A 25,513-nucleotide genomic window follows, 5' to 3' on the forward strand; every position below is an offset into this window, starting at 1 on the left:
GTGGGTTAAATTTGCGTTAATTGAATTCCTGTCTTATTCTAGTCCTTCCATCAGCTGGGTCAAGAACTTTGCTTTTTCTTTGATGGAGTTAGCTTATATTGAATTTGAGAAGTAACTTCTAAATAGTCCTTATAATAGATTGCAGAGACTGTGAGGACAAGCAGTCAAATTCTTGATTAGCTGTTCTGCCAGAGAAGAATAGCAATGAGTCAAAACTATGGACGTCTTCCCAGGCAAGAATTTAGTGTTATTCCAAGCAGCTCTTTTTAAAGCCATTTTCCCTGGTAGTAATAAGTAAAGGAACTTTTAAGCAGACAGAATACCCCAATGAAATATGATGCTCCAGGGTGGTGGTAAAAGAAAATATTATTTCTGGTTCAAGTCACATGTAACGGATCATGTCTGTTAAAGCCCTTTGTTGGTAGAATGAATCTGTATTGACTGCCTGGTTTCTCTTGTGGGTCATTAGCTTGTCAGTTAATTGGAAAGCTTGTGAGGGTCTTCTCTGAAGTGGTAGAAGAAAACAACCTGGGAGTAAACTTAGTTTAAAAGCTGTTCGTAGTTAGTAATTGTGGCTGGTTCATGCACGGTTTTGATTGCTGCATGTGAATTGTATGATGGGCTAATCTCTAAAAGGCATAAGGGATTCCTACGGTATCACTCTGAAGGCTAACAAGGATTCGAAACAGGATACTACTGGGAAATTCATACCATAAATAATACAAATATAAGAGTCTGCATGAATGCTGTAACTGTAACAAAAGGATTCTTTAGGTTCAAGTCTGTGGTTAATGTGGATATCACTTGCTTGAGTCAAAATGATGATTTACTGATGATATTCTTCATTTGTATGTTTCAGATTAATATAAAATTCTCTTAAAACTATAGTTCTGCAAAATTCTCGTAAAGCTATAATTCTGCTATCATTGAAATGGCAGTGTGCAATTCCTTATTTATTTTTCAGTGACTTGATAGATGCTCATAAAAAAGAAATCTGGGTATAAAGAGGGTGTTTTTTCCCACTGGGCACCTGGACCTGAAAGTCTGTGTGGGCTTGTGCATCCTTCTTAGCAATACGGACTCTACAACTGGATCTTAGTTTGTAATGCTGTTTTGGATGTATGGTTTAAAAAGAAATTAAAAATTGATCTCTCTTCCTGTTAGCTGTGTGAATTCTGCAGAGGAGTGAAACGTCGTATGAACCTGGGAGGGCTTTCTGTGAGGAAAGTAAACAGATAAGAGGAAAGGCACACAGAAGAGATTTATTAAATAGAGGTGCCATCTTTATACTGTTGTTCTTCTGGCTATAACTGCACTTTACATTTTATTATGGCCTGGGTCTTTAGAGTTGAATTTTATAAAGCAGTTTCAGAACAATTGGGTCAGTCACCCATTATTCATTCAATTACACACTGCAGCCTTGCTACTCCCCGTTGACAAAGGCCAGCTCTTTTTTACATAACCTGACCAGCTCAGACGCTGATTGTGGGAGATGCTGAAAGTCACTGGGAGCTCCAGAGCCTGAGAAAAGAAATGGCTAAATAGTTCATTCCCTCTGGCATGTCCAGAGGCAGGCAGGAAGCTGATAATGGCATCATTACACGTATAGTATTTTGTGTTTTGCCCATATATTGCTGTAGAAAAGGGAGAAATTGGAGACTGCTATGTGGGAAATGTTGTTAAACCACTTTTACGTAGCTAGCCAGCTGTATTTCTGTTTGTTGCCTGACACAGGCATTGACTTACACTGTCACGAGCTATTTCTGAGGGGACTGCCTCATCTGGAGCTGGAGGGGCCCCCGCGTGCTGTGGTGGTAATGAGGTGACTGGCCTTGCTGGTCTGTAGATTGAAAAGGTGTGTGCTCCATGAAGCAGGGCATTAGGGAAAGCAATGCAAATAGCTGTCTCATTAGTGCGATTAAATGATACACTGGACAGCTGAGTTCTGCCTCTGAGGCTCTCTCACTCCCGTGTGCAGCTGGGCGAGACGGTCCAGCCAGCCTTTCTGTAGGTGCTCAGTAACTGCGTGCGAGTCCAACTTTGTGTGCTTTGGGGTTCAGACTTACTGAGTCCTGTTTCAAGAGTCAGTATTTATTTAAGTGCTGTGCTTGGAAAATACGAAGGAGCAAGTTCTCAAAGGAAAACCGAAATGCATAGAGGTAGGCAGCAGGGACTGTGTGGATGTCAAAATGGGCGCTCAGTCTTAACGCGCTTTCTGAATAACAGTGACTTGTGTTTCTTCCACCTGTAAAATTAATACAGCGCTGCCTTATCTTGCGAAAGAGTATCATTGAAATAAATCCAGTGACATTTCTGAAATGTTTGGATACTTCAGTGCCGAACACTAAAGAAAAGCTCAGAAATAAATTAATAGTTCTATATTTGGGAAGAATATCAGCGATAGGTTGTGAAAAAAGTACAGTTTTTATAACGCAGCTAAAAGGAAGAATTGAAATGCTGCTACTGGGGAGTGCTGACTGTCATATACACTGAATTGAGGTGTCTGACAGAAAAGAAAATAGCGTGTGATAAAGTAATTGAACATTGTATAAAAGTGTACGCCTGCTAAGTAGGAGGGAGGGAAGTAATGAAGTTGCAAAAATAATCTCTATGCTAACTCCTAATGTTTGATTTGACTTGGATTTTTGAACTTTATGTTAAAAATATAACTTGTGAATTTATTTACAAGCACCAAAGGCACAGGTTTATGTTATGTTCAGTAATATCAAAGTAGTAAACCTACCTGTTTTTATATGTGGAAGAAAACCTTGAATTTGTTCGTATAAACATGGATGATGCCTCAATTTCAGCCCACTGTTGAATCAATTTGGTACAAATATTTTGTAGGTTTTTATTAAACTAAACAAACTGAGTAGTGATATTTCATATAAAATTACCGTGAGAACAAGTGATTGCAGTTGAACTTTTCCTGGCAGAGTTGGAAGCTGGGTTATAAGAGGATAGTTAACTGCAAACTCTTTGAGACAGAAATGCCTTTGTGTTAGGTGTTTGGATGGTAGTCTAGCAAAGCACCAGTCCTGGACACTGCTGGGAACTTCTACGATATTATGGTTACACAAATAATCATAATTGTATTTCAGATGGTAAGTAAAATGGGTAGAAACTCATTATTTAAGAACTGTAAAGCTAGTGTACGAACCGTTTTGCAAACAAACAGGATTAAGTGGGTAGAAATTGGGTGGAAAAAATGTTGGTTAGTCGCTAGCAACGCTGAAACCAAATATACAGATTTTATCTTGGTATTGGCTCTTTCGCGTTAGTATGAGTCATCTTAAAGCCTATGTGCTTCCGTATGAAAATGTGTCTTGTGTAGCAGACCGTGATGAGCAGAGGTGGTCAACTTGATTTTATTTTATTTTAATCCCTTCTAGCCTTCAGGAAAAAGAACAATCGTTCAGCATGTCCATTAAAGAAACTACTGCCAAAGTAAGTATTCGTCAGTTTTCAGTTCTTCAGAATATTTAGAGAAAGAGATAATAGTTTGTATCTTAATAAGTTGTCTGTGTTTTAGAAAGTTGATTTTGTGGTATTTCTTCTAAACAGATTTTACATGTAAATATTTTTAAACACACACTCCAAAAAAAGCCCCCAACTTATATTTGGACAGGCCACAGAGATAATGCTTGAGGAAGCAGACGGAGTAATCTGTTGTTTCTTGGCTTATGTTTACTAGTGATCAGTCTTCTCGCTGGTCTCCATTTAGGAACAGACTCAGCTTCATGAAATGAAAGTGAACTCTGGTCACAGCTGAATGTGTTCACTGTTAATACAGAGCCTCTTACTTTCCTAGCTGACTGGTTTCGTTGGTGTGAAGGAAGAGCATAAATGAAGTATCTCTTTTCCCCACCCTTTCACTAATAATAAACTAGCAATCTGATTCTCATCCCCCTTTAAAAATACAAAGAAAAGTGATGTGGTGTATTTAGCATACCTTTTGTTTCTAACCAGAGATGTTAATACGTTTCCTTTAATTTTCTTATTTCTCATGGCCTCCTTCCAAGAAAGAGAATAGTAAAGTTTTCTTTTTATTTCAGAATGGTTCAGTGAGCCATAGAGCATCTTTGCTCCAGGAGTGCTCTAGGAAAAAAGGTCCATTTATTGTAGCTAATTCATATAGGTTTATAAGGAACAGGGAGTAGAAAATATTTCTGGGTTTTGATCAGTAATGAATTTATGCTCTGAAATAAGTTTATTTTTCATGTTTTTTCTCTAATATCACTCACCAAAATTGTGAAAATTTTATCCTTTATAATCTATTCTTCCTAGTCATCTTGACCAACGCTTTTAGCATGCATTGTTAAAAAGACCATTTAAAGACTGCATCTGAATACCCCTTCCTCCTCCTCTCCTACTTTACTTTGAGCTCATTCTCCTCTATTCCTTGCTCATGCACATATCTTGGGAAAAATTAGTATAGACCATTATAACATGATGCTCCCCCCTGTATTTTTAAATGACTATGAAGAAGGTATCGAGGAAAAGATTGTAATTGACCTACAGCTCATCTACTGAAATGAATGAGACGTTCGGAACCTCAGAGTGATGTGTTGTTTCAAGCTATCTGCAAGCCAAAATACACTTTAGAGATTTTTGCCTTCTCCGCTGAAAATGTGTGCTGCTTGAAGTTTTATTTTATAACTGTAGTATCTAGAGACTTTTGCAATAAGAGCTGACAATTGAGAAGTCTGCGAGTCTGAGGTAGAAGTCCACAGCCTGTTTGTTTCTTTAAAAATTCAATAGATAAAATATTATTTTAATTTCATTCCATTCATATGTGATGGCTTTTATTTATCAGAGAAGATAAATAGGAAGCACGTAATGAGACTCCTCGAAATCATTTATTATTTTATTTATTCAGATCGACTCATCCTATTATTTCCTTCTCAAACTGAATAGAGCTGGTCTTTTAAACCTTTTCATTGTATGGGGAAAACACTAGTTTGTGAAAGGTCTTTTCTTTCCCCCTGTGCCACTAGTATTTATAGGGCCTTTTCTGCCTCGTGTGTTGTTTTCAGCTGAGGCTGCAAAAGCTAAGATTAGCCCATTAACAAAGGGAACAATCTCCCTTACCCACCACCTTCCTTCAGAAATTAATATCTGGTTTTGCTAATGGCAAGATTGTGCTGCATGGGAGATCCAGGCGGACTGTCCTTTTCTTCAGGCAGTGTAAAGAGAATTTCTCTATCTTTTCCAAGGTGCTGTTGTAAAGAAATGTGAAGGTTACTCAAAACTTACTTTTTCCTTGAGATGGTTGGAGGAAGAGTAAATTTCAGTGCTTTAGTCAGTGTCCTTGTCCCTGTTTCTGCTGCTTTAAATTAACATCATACGCTGGGAAGATGGAAGAGGATGACAATGGGCAAATTTGCTTTTGATATTTTGCTGCTTTTCATCTTGATTCCAGATATCTTTGCTAACCAGCATCCTACTGACTTCAGATAGACTGCTTTTTTGAGTAATGTTTATGTGTCTGAATGCAGATTTGTAAGGTATATTCCTGAACAAGAGCTGTTTTTTTGAAAGTCTGCTTTAAAAAACCCCCACAAACCACTGAAGAGGATTTTTAAATAGATACTATAATATTTGGCTGTAAAGAACATCCCTGAAACTGAAAGGGAGTTGTTTTAGGCTTGGAGATCGTTGGTCCATGAGCTGCAGCAGAGCTGGTCACTGAGAACAGGGGGGCCTGTGCTGGGGCACAGGCGTGTGCATCAGACTGGTTAGGGGAGGATGGCGTGTTCCCCGGCAGCAAAGGAGGATGCTGGCTTTGTGAATGTTCATCATCTTTGTTAGCTAAGAAATAACCTTTCCTCAGTGGCTGAATAAGCTACTGTAATGAATAATGGTAGCTGTTATTAAGATAAAATAATTAGAAAAAATGAAAAGAATTGGAGCTTGTAGAGTAGAACTGCTGTAATGTAGAAGCAGTGCTATTAGTTTAAAGGATGTTATATTATTTCGCCTCTTCTAGCTGCTCATTTAGTTTTGTCGAACTATGCTATATGATAGCTCTGAAGATTAATGTTGTTCATTTATCTACAGAATACATGTGACGTAGATACAAGCAGAGGCTTGGTAACGTACTTATCTCATGTTCCAGAAGAAGCATTTCTGTGAGCTAGAGGAACTTCCTTTCAGCCTCTGGTCCCTGCATTTGGTCCATTGATAAAGAGTGCCAGCGAGCTTCTTTCTGACATAGTCTTTACAAAGTGGACAGTGTTCACTAGAAACTGATTAAACCTCTCAGCTTGTTTTGCATAATTGCCAAACAGCTGTCTACTGGTAATGACTTTAAGTTACTACCAGCATGGGATATATTCATGCAGTTTTCCTGGAGCTGAAAGATTCCCCATCTAATTGCAATTCACTGAGCCATTCAGTACCCCTAAAGAGAGAGTGCTGCTTGGAAAGAAGTCATTAAAAACTTTCAGATTTATTTTGGAGATTTGAGACAGAAATGGCCTTTGGGTTCTTTGGGCACTTCTATTCACCTCTGACAGGTTTGGGTTTTTTAAAACATTTTAAGTGAATTAGTAGGCAAGTCACTTAGAAGGGGGTACTGAAACAAAGTGAAATATCTGGGAATTGAAAAATTGTAATAGGTGCAGAAGTGATGAGATATATGTGTTTTTAAATTAATAAGAAGACTCTGAAGTCTTTAGATTGTAACAGTTACTGCTTGGAGGATAGTTCTATTGACTCAAGAAAAAAATATGACCTATTTATGGTTAACAGATGCTCTCAGCTAAAGCAAAAGGGTATTATCCATTTAAAAGGATTTACAGTTAGTGTCATATCTGAATTATTATACTTTAATTGTAAAAACAGAGAAGCCATTAGAGCTGTAAGGCCCTTGCTCCTCAAAAGTGAGCTGTGCTTCTGTTAATAAGCATGGTATATACACTTGGTTTTGAGGGGGGAAAAAGAAGTCAAAGAGGGCAGGGAAACTTTCCTCTGGAGATTTCATTTCACATCTCATCTCTTCACAACTGGCCTGTGCCTCTCTTGGCTATTGCTTTACCCCTGGTTCCAATGCATGCAATGTTTTCTCAAGTGTCAGCTACAATGTTAAGCAGGTGTTTGATGTCTGCCTTCAGAACAAGAGATTTGCTTTAGCTTGATGAGGGATTTTTCTGTTTGTTCATTTTGCTTTCCTTCACAAATGACGCAATATGGAGTAAGAACCAACTATTTTGAGTATGTGGGAGTTGTATGAATTGCGTATGCTGTATAAGGTCCTTCTGAGGCCGTAATGTACATTTAAATGTAAAGTACAGAAACAGTTGAACTTCCTTTCTTTTTTCTCCTGTCTCTCTCCATGTTTTTAATACGAGTCCTGATTCATTGCTGAAGGAACTTCCAGTTAAAAAGATAAGAGAGAGAGGAAAAGTCAGAAACCTCAACCCCAGTCAGCTGTGTCTCCTGATTGTGAAACAGAGTACAGTATTGAGATGGTATAGCCTTCTTTAATGCCTGTGCAGAGAATTAATGATGGCTGCTTTGCCTTTTTTCAGTTAAGATGTGCAGCATGGTATATTTTGTATAAAAATTGCTGTACATTCTGTGTTATGACGTCTTAAACTCCAAACGTTGGCTTATTTACGCTCCACTCCAAGCATCACTGTTAATGCTGAAATTGTACAGAATTCTTAAGATGGCCTTTCTTCTATGTGCAGCTTCCGTATCTAGTAGTGAAACATGTCCTCTCTCATGCAGGTAGCTAATGCTAATACTGTTCCCTATTTTTATAATAGAATGTGCAGCAAAGCCTGGAAATTTTGATTCATGAGGGGTATTTCTGTAAAGACATCACTTTTCTTCAGCTTCTTCACCTTGCTGTAGGATGTTATGTCATGTCTGTAAACCAAGAACATTTGAAGCCCCATTTAAATTGCTTTATACTTTTACATGAATGAATTATATATCATGGCTGTCTGCTTCAATCTAGGTGTGTACGAGTCAGAAACTCTGCAGTACTTTGAGGAGGAAAGTGAGTGATATTGAGACTCAACTACCAGCTCTACTTGAAGCAAAAATGCTGGCTGTTTCAGGTAAGTTTTAAGTGACGAGAAAGGCTAACATTGATGATTGGTGTGTTAGAGCAGTTGTTGACCTTTTCATAGCTGAGACTTCTTAGGAAAAGTCATTGATGTGCACTTGTCTAGATCCTTTGAAGTCATGGCAAGTCCAGCAGAACTAGTGCCTGAAGGTACTTCAGGCCCCTCTCCATGGTTGGGAACTACTGGCGAAGCGGATGCTGTGTGGTAGACAGTAAACATGCAAAAAACGTGATATTTTTCCATAGGTGAAATTGATAAATAACTACCAATAGCTGTTCCTGGACCTTACAAGTTATATGCCTAGAGCTCTCTAGCTAAGAGCATAAATTTACAGTAAAGGTATAATAATTACAAGTGTGGCTTTAAATGACACTTTAAAATGGAATACAATAATTGGCAGCTTCTGCTGTTCAGATCATTAAACAACTAATGTTGGCAGCAAAGGAGCAATTTGGTCCTTGGAGCACTCGTGCATGTTATTTACAACCAGTAAAACATTGAAATGTGATTACTGAGTCTGATACATAACAGCTTTACATGCCGCTTACTTGGGATTACTGCACTGTTCACTAAGGAAAAAAGGCAAAGCACAGTTCTGTCTCTTAAGTTTGAAGAGGTGGGTTTTCTAATTTAGCAAATTGTTTGCAGATGTGTAAGCAGGTGTCTCTTTGCTAGACACCTGCCTCAGAGAGGAAGCTGAATAGGAGGGAATGTAGACTTGGGTACAAGGAATTTTCCAGTGTTACACCAAGTAAAGAAAGGCTAAAGGGTTTTTAATACATGTTAAGGCAACATGTTGTAGCTATTGTTGGTGATTTACCTTCTCAATTAGATATAAGAATCTAGTACCGGCACACACAAATTGGTTTAAAATGAAACCTTGTGCAGTGTCACATGGTTTGTTTGCCAGAAGTGGATAGCGTCAGGCTTGAGCAAAATCCTAAAGGAAATTAAGGACCAGATCTTGTATTGGTACTGAGCACGCTCGATTTCCTTGCTTCTCATAACACCTTTTCGAAATGAAAACCCTCTCTATTTCTCTGTGTCCACCTGCAAGAGGCAAGTTGAGCAATCGCCCTTCTCTGCCCGTGGGCTGTTTGAATGTAGGTAATTTTCTTGCTTTCAGAAACGGGGTCAAAGTTTTCCCCAGTCATTTTATGACTTTCTTGAGAACAAAATAGCCCATAAACTGGACGTGCAACTGCTTCATGCTGCCAGCAGGAAGCAGTTGGCCAGAAAAGATGTACCTCAGTCTGACACTTTGAGAGAGTAAATGACAACTTGAGGATGATTTCCAAAACATTCATAACAATATTTTATACTTGTTAGCTCTTAAAAGAGGATGCTTGTTTCAGGAATAATTCAAAAGACAATTTAATGCTGATGTTTCTATAAACTGTTTTCACAGTACTGCGACTATGATTGCCTTTCTATGCTTTTTAAGAAGTATCGGTGCTATTTCTTAATACTGATAAGAAGCACTGTTTCTTTTTTTATTCTTACTCTGAAAAACTCTTACTTCAGGGAATTTTAACGACTGTGAATGGTACAATCCCAAGTTGTTACTAAGGCAAAATTCTGGAGGGAACTGGTTGAAAATCAAAGATGAAAGGTAATTTGGTGAGAGTGGATACTGTAATTTCTTTACTTCATTGTAAGATATGGATACATTTAGTTGATGTGATGGCACTTGTTTATGTTAAATGCAGAGGATATGGGGGAAATATAGGAATCAAAAAAAATAGTTTTCTGAAGGCCTAAAAGTAAAAAAAAAAAAAAAATTCTTGAAAAAATTGAAATATTTTGGTCTTAGAGCATGAGGTGATAAAATCAGAAAAGCCACAATGCAGAATGAATAGCAGCTAGCAGAGATGCAAGTCAGGAAGAAAATGCAGAAGAGGAAAGAGGAAGGAAGAGATAAAAATAGTGCGCTTTTTTTTTTTTTTTTTAGTAAGCCGAAAACGGCGAGCAATGGATAATATACAGAAGGCTGAATTATTCAGTTTCTCTGTATTCCTGTGTTAGGCATAAATGAATGACACCTCTTAAATGAGGCATAGTTAAGAAGTAGGTCTTAACCTTTTAAATACTGGTTAAGATTTAAGCAAGATACTGTATGTACATATCCTGTGAACTGTCAGGCAGCTGACAGAATGTTAATGAACAGCCTGGATATATTAAATTGTTAGAAGGTGGGAGAATCTTCAGTTGGGTAATATGCAATTATTTAAGGACAGCCTTGGGATAGCATGAAATTCAGAGGGAATTATAGTGTACATATAAATATGCAGTAATAATAAAGTTTGGTGGTCATAGAGGTTTTCATTTAGTCTGGAAGCATCAGGCAGGGATAAATGTCTGTTATTTCTGATTTTTTACCATAGAAGTTAGATCATTCACTCAAATAATTTCCTCAAACAACAGTACTAATGGATACTGAGAACAACGTTTTTTTTCTAAACAGATGTTGCATCATTTTTGTTTAATGTAGCATTTTCTTGAGGAAGGAACATAGAGTTAAGTGATTTTGGAACAGTGTCAAAGTAAAAAGGTAACTGAATGCAGTTGCACACATCTGGATTCATGTATCCCAAAAGTTAAGTTAGATGAGCTTAAGAATATAGTTATTAAGTGAGACATTAGTTTTCAGAGCTTACATGTGATGACTTAATGATGTGTTGACTTGGAAACCATGATATATGCCTCAGCCTTTAATGGCTACCTTGATAGCTTCAGACAACGTTCATCTTCTATGTGAACTGTACTTTCTATTCCAAACACATTGATTTACAGTATTGGTCTATTTGCATTAGAAAATGTAATAATATAGCCGATCTTGTTTTGAGAGGAAAATACCAAAATAAGTGCAATGTAAGCGTAACAATTCTATACAATACAATGCTATTCAATACAATACCTTGCATTTTAAGACTGTATAATAAATGATACTGTAAGGCCGTAAGAGATGATGCTACATATGTAAACGTCTCTCCTCCCTGTTATTTCGTCCTTGGAAGAAGTGTAAAATTAAATTTGGAGGAGAAAGAAAGAAGGTTTGTGAATCTTTGGATTATTGAAGGCTGTAGAGTAGATACAGTAGATTAATTAAATCCCAGTAAGATTTAAAAAAAAAAAAGAAGCCCATACTTAAATGTTCAAGAGGTATTTCTATGAACAGTTACAATTCAGATCCTTTATATCAACAACTCCCTTACTTCTGATTGGCATTTGCCAGTTGTGATAAATAACTTGCAATTAATACTCTTGAGATGCTAGTCCAGAATTTTCTCCCAAACATAATTAGTAGAATCTTATTATATTGTTCACAGTTTTTAAGTCAGTAGCTTTAGCTAATTATAGCTAACAAGTAATCCTGATGGCATGAGATGTTACTGTTGACATACACATTTGTAAATACTTATTGATGAAATCTTATGGTTTAGCATCTACTAGGTTTTTTTCTTTTATTAAAACAAAACACCTTAATGGCAGTGCTTAGAAACCTGTATGTGATTATTGTATAAGTTGCTTCTTACAGTAGCTTTTCACATGCTTATAAAAATTTTGTCATCAGTTATGGGAAGAACACGGCAGTACATGATACTCTGTTCTTTCTGTTAGCATCGTATGTCTATTTAGCATGAAATTTTGGGGGGGAATAAATTGCAGGTGAAATAATCCTAAGCCAGTAAGAAAATTCAAATAGGACAATATGTAAGCAAGTGTGAATGTAACTGTAGAAATATTATTAAAATTTATTTTCCTACTTTAGGCTGTTTTGCAGGAGAGCAAATCATACGTGAGAAATTGTATGTTTCTCATTTTTCCTTAGTGAGAAAATAATTTGGGAATAGGAGGGAGGATGTAAATTAAAATGAATTTTTAGTCATCATTTTGTCTATTTCCTATATTTGAATATATTGTTTGATATATTTTACAATGACTTCATAGCCTCTATGTGAATTTTTTTCCTCTTGAGAATGCATAATAGCGTGGGACTAGATAGCCAGAAAGTGGCTAGCATGGAGCTAAGCAGATGAGAATGAAATACTGAATTCATTATGTAGTTATGAGATGCATGTCATTAACTTTCCTTATGTCTTTGCAAATACAAATTAGATCCAAACGCAGAAGTTAGAATCAGATGACTTTTAAGTAGTTAAAAAAAAAATAAATCTGATCTTAAAACTGTCTATACCAGTAAGAGATCATGTGTCATCATCCTGTAATTAGCACTATCTCCATTTCATTAAATACCTGCAAGTGGGAGCTGCTTGGAAATACTGTTGTGGGATGATTTCCAGCAGTACAACAAAAAGGGTTTTTTCCTTATGTCAGTGTAGAAGTATAGTTTATAAATAGCATGACATAAATACTAGATACCATATTTTCACAAAACTTAATGCTAGGACTGTTGCCTCTTTGCCTGCTCTTTGATGCTCATTTAGGGCAAGTTCTGCATGGCTCAGAAAGCAACTGTAACAAAAAAGCCCCCAGCCTTCCAGCTTTGGTGCTAAGCATTCCTGTTGGGAATGAGTATGTTAGAGAGGGGACAGAGCAGTCAAGCTGGAAGATGCCAGTGCAGGATAAAGGAAATTTTCAGCCATACATCTGTGTGTTTCGGTAATGTGGGTGTCTTGTTTTCATGCTTGTGCTGTATTCTGTCATTTCATGCAGAAATACGTATGGGCATAAAGTTCTCAACTTGATGTTGAGGTCTTCCCCAGACATGCTACATACATCTCTTAATTTGACTTTCATTGGAAGGCAATGGTGCTCCTGTTTTTTGGGTTTTTTTTTTTTTAATCTTTCCTGTTTCTGAGACCTCTTGTTTGGTAACAGTTGGAGAACTCGGCTAGCCTTAGAGGCAAAAATACCAATGCCTCTCTGTGCTTTCTCATGAAGGTTAGTTTTTTGAGGAATTGGAGTCTGATAGAGGTCTGTGTCTTGTCAGATGACATAGCTGGTTCCCTACTTCAGATTCTTGCTTCCAGCAGTGGTCTGGGTTGATGGCTCAGGGGCATTTTGAGATTAATTCTTCTTCGTGCCTGTATCATGATGTCTGACTCCAGCACACAGTGCTGTGTATTGGCATGTCTTCCCAAAACAGTCACTTTATGAAGTAAAATTTACCACCGTGTATTGGTGCAAGTGATGTACTTTTTGGCAAGCCTATTAACTCATTTAAAAACTAATGCCAATGAGCCCCCCCAATCAACTCTGAAACAGTCACGCAGACCTCAGACAGCTATGCTATTTGTCTTTTTATCTCATTTCCAAACGAGACTGCTGGATGTTACTGGCTTTCAGCGAACTTCAAGAATAATTTGTTGTAGCTCTGTGGCAACTGATTCAGTCTGGGTACAAGAGGCTTTGTGTGGCAGAGAATTCCTCCTCCAAATATATGTCTGTGGGGTCTCTCGCCTGCTTCTAGAGGGAGTTTCTTACTTTACCTTTCAGGATCACATCAATCATTCAGTTGCGTTATGCTTCATAAAAGTGTTGGCACATGTTATTGCTTAAAACAATAATTGTGATTCAAATATGCTGGAATTCTCTAAAATGTTTCAGGAGATGGTAGACTGTCCCTCATTTGCTATTTGTTTTTTCAGAGATGCAAACACACTGGCAGTGCTTCCCAAATCCTGTATTTCTGCCGTGTTTTTAGCTTTTTCTTTTTTCTTTGTGAGCAGCTGAGTGATATTTATTTTCTTCAATTTCTTTTCTGGTGTTGGAATCAGTTTGTATTCTCATTAATCACAGGGTGGGGGATTTTCAGCTTTGAATTCCAGCGCCATTGATAAATACCATGGTGGCAAATGCCCTAAGCTAAAATGTAAATTTTTACTTTCTTATGTATTATTAAAGGTAGTGTTAGTCTATGAAGAACTAGCTTATAGATAATGATAAATAATGACCAGTCTGTTCTTTCCTGCATTCAAGCCAATGTCCAGTATGTATGCTTTACCGTTATGCAAAAATTGCTCCTTTGCTTGTACTACAATGAACATCGTTTCAGCAGGGATGGGACGTACCTCTCTGCTTCAAGTATGTATAATGGAAACTATAAGCGTATGTCATTTCTGGCATAAATATGAAAAAATGTGGGAGTAAAAAAGTTGTGGGCCATTAACTTTGTATTGTGAAAGGGAAATATTTAACAAAGCTTAAATAATAACACATTTGTTGGTTTTTACAAAATGGGACAGATTCCAAACCATATTTTTAGTCAATTTGTTGCTGGCAAATGGTATCAAAATAATGATATGTTAGTTTGGGGCTACTAAATGGGCAACAATCTGCCCAATATAGTAAAATCTGACAATGAGCTGTTATAATGGTCATGAATTTGTGGCATGTAACTATGTATAGAGAAAATATACTTGATATGCAGAGCACTGTTTAGCTGTAGTATATAGCCATACAAGTAAAATTTTGGGAAGAGAGGAAAATAAGGTAAATATACTATTTATGTTTACAGTGAGCAAAAGCAATTATATAACTACTTTGTGCCTGGGGATAATTTTTTTCTTTTATTTTTTCAGCGTGGGTTGTTTTGCTTGATTTGGCTGGTATTTTTGGCCTTCACATCAAGCCGTTGGCGCTTACCTGATGTCACTATCTGTAGAGAGCGGGGGATGAAGGATGTGTGTGAGGAGAGAGCCCCAGAGGGCAAGATTAAGGAGGAAGTTTAAACTGGGTTTTTGTTGCTGTCTTTTGAGATAATGGTAAGGTTCAGCCCCTCAAAGTTAAGTGTACATACTCAGCTCCTTATGACAGTGTACTGCAAGCATGTTATTCAAGCTGTTCAGAGCACTGGATACTTCGAATTAGCTGGAAAGTGAAAATACGACTTTTCAGTGTTGTACTTGTAGAAGTATATCAGTTTGGCAAAGTTCATGTGAATGATTTCAGATTTTATTATAAACCCAATTTTACTTCACATGGTCATTCCTCCCCTCCCCCTCCCTGCCATTTTATCCAAGCATTGTTGATTCCATGTATTTATTCAAATTGGAATGGATTTAAGATTCTGATAGAGCAATAGACTTCCTAACCTGGACATTTATAAACAGTTTTCTGAACTTGTGGGTTTCCCCATTTGGTGTACCAGTTTGCATCCAGTGTGTTTATATGAACATGTATGCAGTGGCTAAAATTGCACATTGCTAGTAAGTGTCACTGCGAGACAGGGGGAAGGATGGGAAAAGTGGCATTTCGCCCTTCAGTCTCCTTCATAGAATCCCTGTCTCATGTCTTGGTTTAGACCAGAAGCTCAGCTTTGGTCTTAGACTATTAATTCCTTAGTTTTGTTGTCTCTGTAGAGATTTTCTGAGTGAGCAGTCCTGTTAGCTTCAGTGATTTTTGAGTTTCCTGGGAAGAGTTAGGACTGACTTTATTTATCTAATGTCACCCAACTAGAACTCTCCCAGCAGTATGGCTATATAAAACATAGCTCTGAGTGGTTGGCAAAGTAACAGTTATTGTGTTCACTTAGGCAAAATAATTATTTTATCATCAAAAAGAGGAATTTTAACATTTTCAGGATATTAGCAGAATAAAATATTTTGACACGTCTTCAGTATGTTTCTGCAGCATCCAATGTGACTTTGTCTCTTAACAAATAAAAAACCCCGGGAGGGCATGTTTTTTAATGCTGGCAGCTAGGGATTATATATTAATTTTAAAATCAACCTTCTTACGGCATTTAGAAAGCAGTTATTTTGGTTGCTCTGATTGAGGTCACCGATGGCACTTGTGGTGCATGAGTTTGTATACGCTCTTCTGAATTTTCACTGCAGACTTCCAGACATTTCTGCTGTCAGAGGGAGCTGCATCAGGCAGTTTTGGCTTTTGGGTATGTTTATCTGATGCCATTTCCTCATAGTCTCAGTTTTGATATAAACTTCCCTTCTGGGAGTTAAGATCCATTCAATATGTATTAAACTTTCATAGGTAATATCATACTTTTTTCCTTGCTGTCTTCTGAAATGTAAGAGCAGGCTTCAGATTCTAATGAAGAATCTCTTGCCTTCATGTTTTATTAAGGCTCTTATGCGTTGATACTTGGGATGAGTTCAGGTGAAGCAAAGGTGCACTATTTAATTGTAAGTCTTGTTGCCTTAGAAGCATCTGAATATCTGCCATTTTTCCAGTGATTTTGTCTTGCTTATCTTGCTGCCGTGTTTTGCCCATTTGGAAACGTGACAGATTAAGATAATAAAATTTGTGCTGTCGTTTCCCAATAAATGCACTGGTAAGCCATAAGATCCTGCTATTTGTAAAGCATATTTATAGTTATTTAATTGTCTAATTCTTTGTAAGATAGAACTGGCAAACAGGGTTTTAGCTGAGAATTAGAAATAGGGGAGTTTTGAACTTAAAAAGAAAGAAAAAAGGATCAGCTTTAAGCAAGGAAAAGGGGTTGACTGGAACTACCGTAGCCTTAGGACTAAATTAAAAACAAACAAACAAACCAAACAAAAAAAACCCCAAACAAGGCTACCATACTTAGCAATGTTCAGTCTTTAAACCTGATTTATTTGATACAGTCTTTTCCAAAATTTTGGAAAGTGCAGTCTCCCTTTGGCACACCTGTCCTCATATGGCCACTCGAGTTTGCAGCAGCATCTTTCCTCCAGGAGGATGGTTGTAATTATGTGCTGGAAGTGCTTCCGTTCACTCTTACACCCTGGAGGAATGGATCCGCTCTCAGCAGCTGGTGGTGGTTTGCCATCTTCCGACCAGTGTAGATACTTGCGTCCCAGTCTTGCTCCCCTGTCCTGAAAGAACTGAACAGCAGCCAAACCATTCCTGTTTAAGTCTTTGTGACTAACACTTCTGAGACGCAAAGTAAAAAGGATGTAATGCCACACTTTAGGATACTCTGATGTGGATTTGATGTTTGGGATTATGTCTTAATTTTCTAAAATAAACTTTTTAATTGATCTGTTGTATATAAACAACAGTTTATTATATTCCTGAAAAAAAAGCCAAAGCACACCTTTATATCTGAGTAATGCTGGTGGTATTATAAAATTATTTCAGGAGTCTAGAGTCATTGCACATACTTAAGAAGCTGATGAGACATCTTATATGTGTGACTGGATGTGCTTTCCAATAATATTTGATTCAAGGCTAAATTTTCTAAGTGCCTTTACTAACTAGATGCCTTTACTTACCAGATCATACCACCAAATCTTTGCTAAGTTAGGATGATGCTAGAGTTTAGGTCTTGTGCTAGAGACCTTCTGTCTTGTGTTGGGCAAGTCTACAGGGAAATTATTTTTGTCAAGTATTCTTTAGATTACAGTGGGTTTTTTGTAGGTTTTTGTGGTTTTTTTCCTCCCCCCTCCTCCCGCCCGCCAACTAGCTGAATCATTGAAAAGACACAGGTACAGCTGTATAAATGTAACATTGTAATAGTTACTCTACTGCTATTTAAAAATCACTTATTAGCTGAGCATCTCACTGTCATTGTACATTTATACTTAAGAGTTCTCTATGAAGTAAGGAGACGTTCCTCTCCAGGTTCTTATAAAAATGGTGTTCAGAAAGGTTGAGTGGGCAGATGTTACTAGACTACACTGTAAACTGGTTGGGAATTGAACTTTTGACTCTGGATCCCTGTCCGAAGGAGCCAAACACTTTTAAAAACTCCAGAGCAGTGTGAGCTGGTGATACTGAAGTATTCTACCTGTCTCTGAGGTTTCATGCTTCAGGGAGAGCCAGAAGTGGAGAGTTTTGACTTTTAAGTATGTTCTCTCAGAAGAACATCTCCTGATGGTCTTTGCACAGGGTGCATGCCATTTAAGAAATGCGACATGTCATTTATAAACAACCTTCTGGTGCTTGTTGTGAACAACGGAATAGTGCTTTGTTCAAGGAGGAAATACTTCAGCGTCTAGCAGATTGATAGCATCTATTTCAAAAGTATTGTGAGTTGGGGTGTCCTCCAAAACAAGAAAATGGTCTGACAGATCATACCGCAATGATCAGTGAATTACAGTATGACATATTCTGAAGTGTGGACCTTAGGAAAAGGTTTTCTCCAAAAATGTAAATTGTATCAATAATAATAAAAAAAAGACTATTTCTGTGTGTATAAGGTCAAATGTGCTACAATTATGATTCTTTTTGTAATATGTTAATGAAATGGATGCTTGCAAAGCAGTTTCGTGGTGGTTTTTTTTTTTTTTTCTTTTTTCCTCCAGAATTGGTCTTTCAGTTGCTGTTGGGAAGTATAGTTGCTTAATTTCCCTTGTTTGCTGTGTAACCTTCTGATGTTGTAAGTGTCTGCTTCATTGTCTCTTTCCTCCCTGTTTCCCCTGCCCCTGTAAAACATACAGGAAGTAATTTTGGTACTGCAAAGGATCTGACGGAAGAAATAAGATCATTAACATCTGAGAAGGAGGGGCTGGAAGGACTTCTTAATGAATTGTTGGTTCTGAGTGCCAGAAATGTCCGAAAATTAGAGAGAATTAAAGATGATTACACCAGACTGAAACAAGAACTTGAACAAGGAGAGGCTACTTTTGGTAAGTAGTTCACAGGCTGTTACAGCTTTTGCTCAGTCATGAGCGCCTAGAAGTCTACTGGGTTTGATGAGCCATCCTGCATTTCACAAAACATACTGATTTTTCTGGGGAAAGTTTGGCCAGGACTTAGATAAGCAATATGCTGAATATGCTCTCAGCTGTTTCCACTGGAGGTGGGGGAGGCTAAAGGGGAGAAATCCCAGCAATATACAGCTTTTGGAGATCTGTCTTAGCCCAGGTGTCAAAAACTTTCTTTTCTAAGCCCATTTTTGCAATAATGATGATGATACTGTGCATTTATTCACATACCGGCATATGAGAAATATCTTTTATGTGGAAGCAGTAGATGCAGTTGGCTGTGACAATAGAACTATATTTAGTATATATAACTAAATATTTAGTATATATATAACATATTTTGTGATGAGTCTGAACGTATGAGGTGCAAGCGATGCCTGGTTCTGAAGTCAAGAGTTCTCTTCATAAATTCATGCTTGTGGGGGGTTAAACAGCTTGCCAAACACAGCTCACATGTAACTATAAGCAGTGTGCCTGGGTCGTAGTGTCACGGTGGAATTGCGGAAGTTCTGTGCAGTTACTGGAGAAGCTACTGACAACAAAATAGCAAAGTTATTCTTAAACTTGGCTTAGCCTCTTGTCTGCTGTACTCTCTCTTGAAGTTAAGCAGATAAAGTGGCCTTGCTGCTTGATTAAATGAAAAGGCTGAATAACATTTAATTGACTACAAATGTACAGTTACTATAGTTACCTCTAAACAGCTAAGTATAAATCCGAGAGGTACTTTAAAGATTTTGGGGTATGAAATGTCTTTCCTTTTTCAGGATCTTATGAGCAGTAGGTTGGTTGAAGAGAGGAAAGTGACTCTGAAAAGTGTATGAAGTTTCTTCATAGGCAAGTGGATAAGCAGAGCTGTCTTAGAACCAAAGTTTTGTAGGCAACTGGATGCATCTAAGACAATGTTTTAAAAATGCATAGGAGAATATATATATACACACACACTATTAGATAAGAACTTGCTTTTTTAGAAACTAGATAAAAATTTAAAAAATGATTCCTCAAATTAGTGCATTGTGATCCAAACCCACAAATGCACATCAGGCAATGCTTCCTCATTGCTTGGATTTGCAAGTGAGTTGAAGAGGGTTCTGACCTTCTAATCTGTCCTTTTTGTTGCTCTTTTGTTTCTAGGACAATTAAACTTCCTATAATACACATGTACTTCTCATTTGTATTTTGCTTCAGCAGGGTTTTAAACAAAACCTGTGCAAGACTCTTGCTGAAGCAACAGAATTGGTAGCAGTTCATAGACTCTTTTTTTTCCTGTTGCATTTATGTAGCTATAACGAAGTGTCGTCTTGATCTGACCTCTACTGTCCTACAATTTACGACAATAAATTGCAAAACATTGGGTGTTTACTATGTGGATTGTTCTTTTAGTTTATTGTGATTCTGTAGGCGTAAGGAGAAATTTATCCTTGTGTAAAATAAAACTCTATCAAGCACATACTAGTTAGAGATACACAAATTGAAGTCTGAGATCTTCCCTTTTCCTCATCTCTGCCCCCCTTGCATGTGATCTACACCATTTTCTCCTTCAACAAATGGAAACTCACTCAGGTTTGAGAACACTACCATGAGTTTGATACCAACACATTTAACTGAATATAAGACTTCTGATACACTCTGGAAAATAATACACAGATTGTGTCTTGAAAATGGAATCCACTTTTACAAACCAGTTGTTATTTTGTACAGTACTTTTATGTTTGGAGAATAAAGCATAAACAATTGGAATATGATTTTGTTACCATTTGTTTTTGCTGGTGTTTAAAAGAAGTGGTGATAATTGTATTGGCTTTATCTGCACTGTGAAAGGTGCGATTTGAGTCGGGATAGCCGAGCTGATTTACTGCATGGCCTCAGGCTCTGTGGTTCATTTATGCCGGTAAAATCTTGTTGCTGCTGAGAAGGGCGGTTTTGCCTTTTCCTTGTGTTCCTGCCCCATCCCGTATGCCAGCTCAATGCTGACCAGAAACCTGCTGTGAGCTGGGCATTAGCGTGCCGAAGAGACCCACCAGTGCATGGTGGGAGCGCCAGCATCAGCACGAGGGACGGAGCAGGGGTGTGGGGCTTGTGATTGGGGGGGGTGCGGAGGTTGGCCCATTGGTTTAGGTGACAGTGTGATTTTGGGAGAATGTAGTCAGGCAGGAAATTGGCTCCTGAAATGCTTCTGCTCCTCGAGCTAGTAATGCAGCATGGGCTCAGCTACTCTGTGCTGTGGGTGAAATTAGTGTGAGTGGTTAGTACCATTGCTTGGTGCAGCCCATTTTTGGTTAGTTTGACTTCTCCCTCTATAGCTACGAGCCAGGGAGAGAAATCCTTTCTCCATCTAACTCTACCAGCTGAGGATGTTACCGTCCTCTGGCTTTTGTTACTAGCTGTCTGCCCAGAGTTCATTAGTGAGCCCTTCAGGACAAATTAGCCATGCTAATTTAAACACCAAAAATGATCAGGGCTAGACTGGCTGATCTGTGTCCTGGCATGCAGTGGGGATGTACCTGTGATTTCTCCTTGCAGCAGAATTGTGCTGTGCTTTGGCTCAACTCTTTATGAAATAGGTGTCTGTCCATAAACTAAGCATAGGTTACTGAAAGTAACGCAGAGAAGGCGGTCCCTTGGTCTTCTCATCTTTGAAGGCTTATGCTAGTTTAAGTAAGTTAGTGGGTCTAAATGTCTTTCACTGTAGAAAGGAGATGCTTCATTTTTCTTCAGGAAAGGTAATCAGATTGACTGGAGCTGTTGTCTCCTCTCATTCTTGCTTTCGTATTGTTTCCAGGGCATAATCTTCTACTTTCCCTGCATCAGGAGCCCTCCCTCTTTTTTTTTTTATATAGCACCTTAAAAGTTTCTGCACAGATATTCCTACACATGGCTATTTCTACATAATCTGGCACTTGAACTGTTATCTTTCGTGCCTGTGAACTTCTTGAAAACTTATTTTGAAATTTTTATTGAACTGAAGATAATACTGCCTTGTCTGGAAAAAAAATTGAAATGCTAAAATATGTGTATGTTTGTCTTTCTCTTATGTATAAATTGGTCACCTATTTTTTACTTCATTAATAATTGTTGATTTCTCACAGTAATGCAGATATAAGGAAGCAGACGTCAAGGGAAGAGACTTAATCACACAATAATCAGAGCTGGAATTTTAAATAGGACACATCATTAGCATGTTAATGAATTTTCTCACTTTGTGCCAGCTGCCCAAGTATAAAAGATATTGCAGATGTAGTGCAAAAATCAGGCTTGGCTTACTGTGCTGAGAGCTGTCAGTACTCCCTATAAAGGAGATTTGACAAAAATCCTTTCATATTTTTAGAGATTCTCAAAAATACGTTTTTCCCATTGGATGATAGAAGCATCGACAAGTAACACTATGTATTAGCATTTTAGGATGAATACTACTAATTTGCCCTTTAGATGGTAACTTTCTTCTGAGGGCATCAGAACATTTCTATAAAAGTCATCAACTGTTATTGTCATTTTCCAGATAGGAAAGCCAAAGACTCAGAGGTCGTGTAATTTTACCTGAAATGGTGGTGAAACAGTTTCCCGATCGATGCTGTAGCATCAATCATGATTGAATTAATCACTTGCAATAAACAGATTTGAAATCAAGTGATGCTCTGTGTGAGCTTTACATTCTTCTAGACTGCAGGTATTCCTATAGCCTAAGACATAATCGCTGAAGGTGCTTTACTGTTGAGCAGACCTGCCTTATAAAGTCGGAAGGTTCCGTTACAGCAAGGAAGAGAACTGCTTTGCAGCCCGATACAACCAAACCCGTGTTCCAGACAAGTGAAGCTTAATTACTTGCCTGTCTGCCAAACTGCTGGATTGCGCTTATCAATCCTGGCTTGGGTTGATTGGCATTTGTAACCCAGGACTGGAAATGAAACCTACCCTTTTGTCTTGGTTTTCTCATTACCGTACTGATGGGCAGGTTTTCCTGCCTCATTTGCTGAATTCCTTTTCTGGCTGCACTCAGCCATTTTCTGCCCCTATTACACTTTTGGGAAAGCATCTCCTGGTAAATAATGTATGTATGCACAAAACTAGGGGGGACTGTATTTTGCGATCTAATTGCTAGGTTGTGCTTGCCAAGTCATCTTAAGTAGAACTTCTATACCGAATTAATTTCTAGAGGAAATATAAAATAAAGGCTATCATCCACATCAAAATAGCTTTTTAACCCTTTTTTAAAAACTATTGTTTGGAGGCTGATACTTCAGTCTCCACTGCTCAACTCTCATTGAGTTTTATTGTCTGAGAAATTGCTTGTGTGAGTCCTAAAGCTCTTGCTAGCCTGCTTGTAGTGTGAAGCTTTCTGGAATTGAACAGATATATTTATTAAATAATGAATTAGATGTAGCAGAGGCCTTACTTAGGAAGCTGGAATTTTCTTTCACACTCAGGTTTTCTTTCTCTTGTTCAATACACATACTCTGCATGCTTGCACAGAATATCTCATAGCTTTTTGTCCTCTAACAGAAGAGAAACCTATCCAAGTCCATTTTTTTACATTTGCTTTTTAAAAAAAAGTATGTTTTGACTTACCTACTTAAGAATAAAATATGTTCAGGATGTGCTTTGAAGAATAACAAAAATTTTCCTAGTCTTTTACAGTCATTGTTCAAAAAGGTGCATATTTGGCCATTACAGAGGATGCAATTAAATCGTCTGAAGCTTAATATCATGTGGACAGCAGAAACCTCTAGTGGTGCTCCTTAAAGTAATATTGGGTTTGCATACTGAAATGTTTATGAAAAGCAGGTTTTGTGCTTCATATACAATTGTATAGGATGCGATGTACCAAACTGCAAAGCAGTTTTATTCTCTTTTAAAGACACGTTTTTGCTCTGATAGATTCAAAACTGAAAGTCTTATAATAGAAGCACATACAATGTGCTTCCCACTGGGAAACCTTCTTTTTTTTTTTAGTTTAAATACTTGTTTTTACTAATAGCTGTTATACAAAAGCTACTCTATTTCTCTTCCTAACTGATTTTTGTAATGCTTTTTGAAAATGTCTAAAGATTTGTATGTATAAGGAAACTTTATGCTGCTTTTAATTATTTCAAAAAATATCAATGCAGTATCTGCCTATGATGTAACAAAAATGATGCCATGTTTTGCTTTACTGATTTTTTGGGGTGGTTGTTTTAATTTTTTTCCTCAGTGCTGTTTTTTTTGCACCAGGTAGGCTTTTCATATTTTTTCCACAGTTCATCCTGTGTCTGAGTGATCATCTGATTCTAAACTGAAAAGCTGAACCTTTTGATTGCTTCTGTTTAAATAAATCATTAAAGGAGAACCACATAGAGTGTAACAGATGGGCTTCCATGAGGAAGAGGCTGTTCTGAGTCTCATTGTGTGTCCATTTGTAATTTGTGCAAGGTCATTACATTCCCTATGTCATACCTATATGAAATGTTTGTTGTCATTCAAGGGAGTGGTGAAATGGAACGGCTTATTGCGTATGTCTATGGCCATCTCTATTTAAACGGTGATCTTGTCAGATTTAGCCAGCGTTCACTCTATTTAGCTTTTGCAGAAAGTATAAAACCCTCCATGGTGCTGCAGGAATGGGACTGGCACCACAGCTGGTAGCATCATTTATTCTGAGCTGACATTCAACCGATGCTCCAAAGTAGTGCTCTGCAGCCTTCTGTCAGGCAGCATGTAAAAGCCAGGACAATGTAAGAAAAGAAGAGGAAAAAACAACAAAACCCCCCAAGAAACCCAACCTTGCAGAGCTCCTTTTGTGTTGTCATGGCCAAATACAGCATGAGTAATTGCGCTCTGCTCATCAGTATTCTCTCTGCTGTTTCATTTGAAAAATTGGTATTTCTGCATTTGCTTGGACTTGTACTGTTATGCATATTGCGTGCTTGTCTGCATTTCATGGATTGTGAGCATGATTTTCATTTTCTTGGGTCATTTTTAAAGCACTTGGGATCTTTCAGGTTAAGTATACCCATATACATCTTTGGTCTTATAATTCTGTAATGGTAGTCACTGCATTTTAAATTGTTATCAAGCTTTGAGGATCAAATTCAGACTGATGGTTTTCATTCCATGTCATGCTTCCACAAAATCTATATAAAATAAGTAAAACCATTTTTTTAGTAACATCTCTGTTAAATAATATTTGACTGTAAGTAGTTGAGGTTTTCTTGTGTTATGGAATTGTCTTTTTTGATAAATACTATCTGTAGAATTTAGCACAAAGAGTAAGTTCTGCTAAGCATTTCCTATAACTAAAACATGTAATACATGTTTATTTTAGACATCAATTTTTGTCAGGATTGAAAAGGTTGGAAACCAGTCTGTTTTAGCATAATTAAGTTTGCCATATGTCTTGAGTCACTTGTAATTGTGTTTCTTATAACGGTGATTATAAAGGTCATCTTGTCTGGTGTTGTTCATTTAAATATGTAAAATACTTTATGGTTTTCACTTGGAGAATAGAGGTTTAGTTTACATAAATGCAATAGAGGTATTAAATTTAATCTGGCCATTCTGTATAATTAGATGCAAATATCAGTAATGCAGGAAATATGAAATATGTGTTCAGGCAACTTGAACTGACACAGCAGCTTGGTTCAAAGGTCACCGATATCTATGGGGGTCTTTTGATCAGGCCATTTCTCTTTTGATGCTCAAAGGTGAGCTTCTCTTCTATCTCTTTTTTCTGAGATCTGATAGTATGAACTTTACTGAAATGTTTTCTATACCTGTGTAATACTCTGTAGACAGCAGTATGACCTAATTACACACAGAATAGTAACTCCTGAAATGACCCGGCACTGG

General features: G+C 37.5%; 1 protein-coding gene across 1 annotated transcript in view; it reads left to right on the forward strand.

The window, feature by feature from the left end:
* DISC1 (DISC1 scaffold protein) overlaps nucleotides 1–25,513 on the forward strand; it is a 209,020-nt gene that overhangs the window by 85,609 nt on the left and 97,898 nt on the right. The window contains exons 7-9 of the mRNA XM_075146449.1: nucleotides 3,393–3,447; nucleotides 7,967–8,069; nucleotides 18,428–18,616. Coding sequence (XP_075002550.1) covers nucleotides 3,393–3,447; nucleotides 7,967–8,069; nucleotides 18,428–18,616 — 347 coding nt within the window. The remainder of the gene's footprint in view (nucleotides 1–3,392; nucleotides 3,448–7,966; nucleotides 8,070–18,427; nucleotides 18,617–25,513) is intronic.

The sequence above is a fragment of the Calonectris borealis genome, chromosome 3, assembly GCF_964195595.1.
Source record: "Calonectris borealis chromosome 3, bCalBor7.hap1.2, whole genome shotgun sequence".
Taxonomy (NCBI): Eukaryota; Metazoa; Chordata; class Aves; order Procellariiformes; family Procellariidae; genus Calonectris; species Calonectris borealis.